At 41.3% G+C, this 7744-nt stretch overlaps 1 protein-coding gene across 1 annotated transcript in view; it reads right to left on the bottom strand.

Annotated features, from left to right (window-relative positions):
- Positions 1 to 273: 273 nt before the first annotated feature.
- afap1l2 (actin filament associated protein 1-like 2) overlaps positions 274 to 7744 on the bottom strand; it is a 163723-nt gene continuing 156252 nt past the window's right edge. Inside the window, exons 17-19 of the mRNA XM_068002171.1 lie at positions 3310 to 3503; positions 1176 to 1298; positions 274 to 1066 (exon numbers count right to left, since the gene is read on the bottom strand). Of these exons, the coding sequence (XP_067858272.1) occupies positions 1040 to 1066; positions 1176 to 1298; positions 3310 to 3503 (344 nt within the window). The 3' untranslated portion in view covers positions 274 to 1039. The remainder of the gene's footprint in view (positions 1067 to 1175; positions 1299 to 3309; positions 3504 to 7744) is intronic.

The following is a 7744-nucleotide window of genomic DNA, read 5'->3' as shown; positions in this document are numbered from 1 at the left end:
CACGTAACCCCACCAGCAAAAAGGGGGAAAAAATTTATATGTTTTTTAAAATTCTCTCTCTCTCTCTCTCTGCCATTTTAAGTTTCTTTCTGCCTGCCTGTGTAAAAGACACAATGTATATCGAGTGTACTGGGACGTGCTGTTCTCCGTGACTGGCCTGTTTGAATAACAACGACACCTTTTGATTGGTGTGATGCTGTCCCAACATCGTATAAGATATGCGATTTGAGAACCTTTTCATTCAATCATCTGACGAAGGAGATAATCTCCGAAAGCTTGTGATTTTAAAATAAATTTGTTGGACTATAACCTGGTGTTGTAAGATTCCTTACATTTAACCACTTAATGAGAGAGCTTTCCACAGGCTGACCTATTCTCACTCTCAATGATGGGTTTCTCTGCTATCTGGATACCTAGCAAGAACTAGTAAGATTCGTCCATCGCAGACAGGTTACCTGGAATGTCAATGAAGACCAGAATTGAAACCTGAGCTTAATATTTCAGTCTCAAATCATCTCTACAGTCCTAAATTAGTTCTAATATTTAGGAAAACGATAGAGAGTTTGTCACCATCTTTCATATTACTCAACTGTCTCCTTTCATATGGCATCATCATGTAATAATATTTTATATGCAGGAATTTTAACTTGCAAGCCAAATATTCCTTATGTCATAGAACTTGTAAGCACCAAAAAAAATCAATCAGGCATTTGTTGTACTGAATGACTTAAGACAGTATTTATTTGCTAAACATTAAACTTTGCTAGAAGTCATACCCACAGTTTTTTTAAGCATACAATTTTCAATGGTGAAATAAAGAGCCTCCAAAATCTTCAGATGCTTTGTAGTAATGGTCCATGATGTTAGTATATGAGTTCCTGTTGATGCCTGGGGCAGTAGAAGCTTTCATATATGAAAAAGTGTGCCAAGTACTAATGGCTTTCTATATCCTCTTCCATGAATAGATGAACAAAAATATTTCTCAGTTCCAAAGGCTACAGTTTTTGCTTTTATAGTCCATCCTCATTCAAAATATTTTCTAGCTGGTAGCTTTCTTTTCCCATTCCTGGCAGAAACAAAATGGTAGACAGTTGGAAATTATATTGATTTAATAAATAGGCTCTCACTTAGAACTCTTGAGGTAATTCATGTATTTAAGGTACTTGGAATCATACCTTTGCTTTTTGTAGGACAGTCCCCTTTCCAGATTGCATAATAGATAATGGCCTATTCTTTAAGGCTGCAGCGCAGTTCACAGGTGAGCTGTCAGGACTGTTATTCAGATTGGAGGACTTAGCCTGAGGAAAGAAACAAGACTTACGATGAAATCTTTTTCAGAGACCCGTACCTTATTTCCTTGTGTACATTTCTCTCCCTCACTGCAAACAAAAATAAATTTTACCCGGAAAGGTTAGACTGTCGGAGCTGACTGCATCCATGTTTCTTTCTGTTTGTGAAGTGATTGAACTCTCAAATTCCTTCCTGCTGGCACACTACAAATGTTCTGGTAATGGCGTTAAAATCAGAAACACAAGCTGCAAAAGATGCACAAAAGCTGCCAACCTAAAAGCCAAATGTAAGGAATCTTACAACACCAGGTTATAGTCCAACAGTTTTATTTGAAAATCACAAGCTTTCGGAGATTATCTCCTTCGTCAGGTGAGTAAGTGAAAGGTTCTCAAATCGCATATGCCTGACGAAGGAGATAATCTCCGAAAGCTTGTGATTTTCAAATAAAACTGTTGGATTATAACCTGGTGTTGTAAGATTCCTTACATTTGTCCACCCCAGTCCATCACCAGCATCTCCACATCAAACCTAAAAGCCAGGCCTGAATATAGGCCTATGAAATTGTAATGAGGCATCGGCTTGTAATAACGTAGGCTGCCGGTATACCCACCATTTGATCACTTGTATAGTTGACAGATGAGGCAAGAATTGCGGGCATTCTGCCCCATTTCTCAGAGAGAAATTGTGGGCTACTATGGATATGTATTGGTATTCTCTGTTGCTAAATCTAAATGTTAAATTGTTTTAAAATTGTTATTACGGTTGTCACAATGACGCAGGCAGTCTTATTCCCCTCCTCCAAGTTAGAGGAACCACTCTGTTCCCTCTCTTCCCTAAGTTCAAACTGCCATTTTTCTGCTCTCCTTCCTCAGTTCATCCTTGCAGTCTTCTTCCTCTCCCCCTCAATTTAAACTGACAGTCTCTTCTGCCTTCCCTCAGTTCATGCAGATGCTCTTCCTCCCCTCAATTCATGCAGGCACTGTGTAGTTCATGCTGGCACTCTTTCTCCCCAACCCCAGTGAATTCTGGAACTCTGCTTCTCCGACCCCAGTGAATTCTAGAACTCTGCTCCCTGACCCCAGTGAATTCTAGAACTCTGCTCCTCCGACCCCAGTGAATTCTAGAACTCTGCTCCCCGACCCCAGTGAATTCTAGAACTCTGCTCCTCCGACCCCAGTGATTCTAGAACTCTGCTCCTCCGACCCCAGTGAATTCTAGAACTCTGCTCCCCGACCCCAGTGAATTCTAGAACTCTGCTCCTCCGACCACAGTGATTCTAGAACTCTGCTCCTCCGACCCCAGTGATTCTAGAACTCTGCTCCTCCGACCCCAGTGATTCTAGAACTCTGCATCCCCGACCCCAGTGAATTCCGGAACTCTGCATCCCCGACCCCAGTGAATTCTGGCACTCTTCTCCCTCTCCTCAATCCAAACTAGTACACTTCTCTCCGTCCCACCCTCAATTCAGACAGGCATTCTTCTCCCCTCCCTCAGTTTAAGCTGGCACTCTCTTGCCCTGCCCCCCATTACACGCTGGCATGCTCCTTGCCTTTCCCAGCTCTTACCACCTCCTGCTCCAGGGGATTAGATGCCACTGCAATCTCAAGGCAGAGTTCCAGATCTTGCGAGAATTCCCACCTGCAGTCTGCAGCAGCATTCAACCCCTTGAAGCAGCACCAGGGCTTGGAGCCAGGAGAGATGATGATTTTTGTCTGCAACAACAGACAAGCAGACACTGCCCTGAAAATGCTGACTGTCAGTGTGAAATGCATTTCACCAACAGCACAGAAATGTCAACAGCCCCAAATTCTACTTCAAACTCCAGTATGACCAATGAGACACAACCTCCTAAAATGACAAAGGTACACTTATCTGTAAAAAAACAGAAAATGTACGCTACACTGTTGCAAAAAATACTTATATTCAACCTGGTTCTAATGGAGATTAAAATGAACGGATTGTTAATGGCTAACAGTTTGTTATTAACAGGTTAATTCAATTGTTGAACCTGTCGCGTACATTTGAGCTTAGATTGTCGAAATGACTTGCATCCACAGTTGTTCCCAATATCACTGGTCCTGACTCGGCTTTCTTCAAGTTCTCCTTCACTGATACTAGTTTGAGCTCCAGGTCGACCCTGTTGTTCTCCTTTGATTTGCATTCTTCTTCAATCTGCCGCAGCCTTTCCTCCTGAATGCAAAGAACCTGCTTATCTGAAATATATATATTTTTTTAATTAGTATTCCACTCAAGTGTACGTTGCTTAAAGAAAGAAAGAGCTTGCTTTTATACACCACCTTTCATGACCTCAAGACATCCCAAAGCACTTTACAGCCAATTAAGTGCTTTTGAAGTGTAGTCACTGTTGTAATGTAGGAAATGCAGCAGCCAATTTGCGCCCAGCAAGGCCCCACAAACAGCAATGTGATAATGATCAGATAATCTGATTTTTAGTGAATGTTGGTTGAGAGATAAACATTGGCCAGGACACCGGGGAGAACTCCCTTGCTCTTGAAAAGCAATAGAGCTGTCTTGTAGCAGCATGGTGGAGTTTTCATTATAGTAATTTCAATTAGGAGGAAGGTTTTGCCTTGAAAAGCCTAATTTATTATCAATAGATCAGGCTATGCTACAGTGGACTATAATACAATACATTCTTTTTATTATTGAGAAACTTACTTGAAGTACAAATACCTGGAGTGCAGGACAGTGCCAAGGTTGAAAAGAATAGGATAGAAGATATGGTAAATCAAGTAGATGTTGGAATCCGCCATGCTCAGATTGTAATAAGTCTGTAGATTGTTGGAGAAAAGGAAGACAGAGAGATAGGAGTTCCACAATTTTGAGGTCATGGCAAACAGGTGTTCAAGTGGGATGAGAACACCATTTGAACAATATGAGAATGCTGGAAAGGAGAAGGATGTGTAGGATATTTGGAGTTTAAGAGAAGAAAATTCAAAACAGCAAAAGCCACGGTAGCATATAAAGTAGATATAAAAAAGACTATGATGGAAAGGGCGAGGTTGGAATCTAGAGCTGAAAGGAGGACAGAGTATCAGAGTACAAAATAATGGCAGGTCCTGCCTTTTCTATTCAAAAAGCTTATTTTGCTAGACACCACTTCAGAGTTAAAGGAGACAGTGAAACTCATCTCTGAAGATCAGAGTCAAATTTCAACTAGTTTCCTATTAATTACTACGTATATTAGCTTTTTTTAGTAGAGGCAGAATCCATTTAAAATGAACGGGTTGACAGCTTCATTAAAAGAGCAGAAAGAGGAATGTCAAATGAACTTGTTTAAAGGTTTAAGGGCCCATCAGCTAATATCGCTAACAGCAATCTGTAGGCTTTGGTCTTTAAAAGCAGGGAGTCTAATGTAGGTTAAAATCAGAATCATCACTGATATTGTGGGCACAGTAAATGGGTGATTTCTTGATAAAAGTAATGCTTCAGACAAGGCTCACTGTACCTTAACTAAAAGCAATAAGCTGTCTACTGTAGAAACCAAAGGTGTGCCTTCATAGCAACTGGAATTAATTTATAGCTTTGCACACTTACTGATTCAGAAAATAATAGCCCACGCACCACGATCCTTAGCCTCATCCTTTGCTAATATTTACTTTAAACAAATCAGTCTCCACAAATTCTATGTAACAAATACATGTTCCCCAACCTTCACTACAAAGAAAACAGCCTGAAGTAATTGTTGTTTTCTTTTGCAGTCTAGCTTCAGAACACTGGCACAACAGGAACTCTATAAATATCATCCTTTCATTTCATCTATTGGGTGCCATTTGCATTTGTTGGCGTGTAAGATAAAACAGTCTGATGCACAGCACAGATGCAAACAATCATTTGTCTCCATCGAAATCTCAGCAGCCATAGTTTAATTTAAAGCAGAATATTGCTGCTGTTATGTGGGGCCGTTCTGCTCTGAAACTCAAGTGTCCCTCAAGTTGGCCACTGGCACTGCAGTGATTTGTGCAAACTGAATATGTTACTGTACCACTGTCTTTGCTCCTTTGGAAGGATATACTGGCCTTGGAGAATGTTTAACAATGATTCACCAGGGTGATACCTGGGATGAAGGAACATAGCTGTGACATGCAATTGGGTAAACTTGGGTTACAATCCCTAGAGATGAAGAGGTTATGGTAGGTTTGATTGAGGTGTCTAGGATAATGAATGGAACTGACAACATAGATAGGGGAATCCAGAACTAACGGGACATGAAATTCTTCACACAAAAGGTTATGAGAATGTGGAATGCATTGGCTCAGAAGGCCATAGATGCAGAACCAATTCAGATATTTAAAATAGAAACAGATATTCACTTAAGTACTAATATAGTATCAATGTATGTGGGGGGTTGACGATATGATGCCAGTCACTTGATGAGCTGGAGTGCCCACTCCTCAAAAAAACCAGCACAGAGGCCTGAGGCCTATAATGTGCTTGAAGTGATCATAGAATCATACAAGTTTACGGCACAAAAGGAGGCCATTCGGTCAATGTGTCTGTGCCAGTCGATTCCCACTTTCTAGCTCTTGGTCTGTAGTTTTTTAGGTTACGTCACTTCAAGTGCATATCCAAGTGCTTTTTAAATGCGATGAGGGCGAAAAAATTTCTCCTCAACTTAGCTCTAATCCTTCTACCAATTACTTTAAATCTATGCCCCCTGGTTATTGACCTCTCTGCTAAGGGAAATAGGTCCTTCCTGTCCACTCTATCTAGGCCCCTCATAATTTTATACGCCTCAATTAAATCTCCCCTCAGCCTCCTCTGTTCCAAAGAAAACAACCCCAGCCTATCCAATCTTTCCTCATAGCTAAAACTCTCCAGTCCTGGCAACATCCTCGTAAATCTCCCCTGTACCCTCTCTAATGCAATCATATCTTTCCTGTAATGTGGTGACCAGAACCGTACTCTAGCTGTGCCCTAACTAGTGTTTTATACAGTTCTAGCATAACCACCCTGCTCTCACATTCTATGCCTCGGCTAATAAAGGATGCCTTCTTAACCATCTTATCTACCTGTCCTGCTACCTTCAGGGATCTGTGGACATGCACCTCAAAGTCCCTCTGTTCCTCTACACTTCTCAGTATCCTACCACTTATTGTGTATTCCCTTGCTTTGTTTGCCCTCCCTAAAAGCATTACCTCAACTTCCCCGGATTGAATTCCACTTGCCATTTTTCTGCCCACCTGAGCAGTCCATTGATATCTTCCTGCAGTCTTCGGCTTTCTTCCTCACTTTCAACCTGGGGAACCCCACTGGAAACAGCCTTCCAGTCACAAAAACACCTGTCAACCATTACCCTTTGCTTCCAGCCACTGAGCGAATTTTGGATCCAACTTGCCACTTTTCCTTAGATCCCATGGGCTTTTACTTTTCTGACCAATCTGCCATGTGGGACCTTGTCAAAAGCCTTGCTAAAATCCATGTGGACTACATCAAACACGCTACCCTCATCGACCCTCCTTGTTACCTCAAAACATTCAATCAAGATAATCAAACATGACCTTCCCTTAACAAATCCATGGTGACTGTCCTTGATTAATCTGTGCCTTTCTAAATGATGATTAATGCTGTCCTTTAGAATTATTTCCAATAATTTGCCCACCACCGAGGTTAAGCTGACTGGCCTATAATTACTCGGTCTATCCCTTTCTCCCTTTTTAAACAACGGTACAACGTTAGCAGTCTTCCAGCCCTCCAGCACCACGCCTGTAGCCAGGGAGGTTTGGAAAATGATGGTCAGAGCCTCTGCTATTTCCTCCCTTGTTTCTCTTAACAGCCTGGGATACATTTCATCCGGGTCTTGTGATTTATCTACTTTCAAAGATGCTAAGCCCTTATTATTTCCTCTCTCACTATGTTTATCCCATCCAATATTTCACACTCCTCCTCCTTAACTACAATGTCTGCACCGTCCCTTTCTTTTGTGAAGACAGACGCAAAGTATTCATTAAGAACCAGAATCACATCTTCTGCCTCCACGCACAGGGTTACCTTTTTGGTCTCTAATAGGCCATACTCTTTCCATAGTTATCCTCTTGCTCTTTATGTATTTATAAAACATCTTTGGGTTTTCCTTGATTTTATTTGCCAATATTTTTTCATGCCCTCTCTTTGCTTTCCTAATTTCCTTTTTAATTTCACCCCTGCACTTTCTATACTCCTCTAGGCTTTCTGCAGTACTGAGCTCATGGTATCTGACATAAGCTTCCCTTTTTTGCCTTATCCTACCCTGTATGCTCCTTGACATCCAGGGGGCTCTAGATTTGGGAGTCTTACTCTTTTTCTTTGTGGGAACATATTTGCTCTGAACCCTCACTATCTCCTCCTTGAATGCCTCCTACTGCTCTGACACTGATTTACCTTCAAGTAGCTGTTTCCAGTCCACTTTTGCTAAATCACATCTCAGCTTAGTAAAATTGGACTTTCCCCAATT

Source organism: Heptranchias perlo, chromosome 21, assembly GCF_035084215.1.
Source record: "Heptranchias perlo isolate sHepPer1 chromosome 21, sHepPer1.hap1, whole genome shotgun sequence".
In the NCBI taxonomy this organism is placed as follows: Eukaryota; Metazoa; Chordata; class Chondrichthyes; order Hexanchiformes; family Hexanchidae; genus Heptranchias; species Heptranchias perlo.
This window is presented reverse-complemented; position numbering and strand designations above follow the sequence as displayed.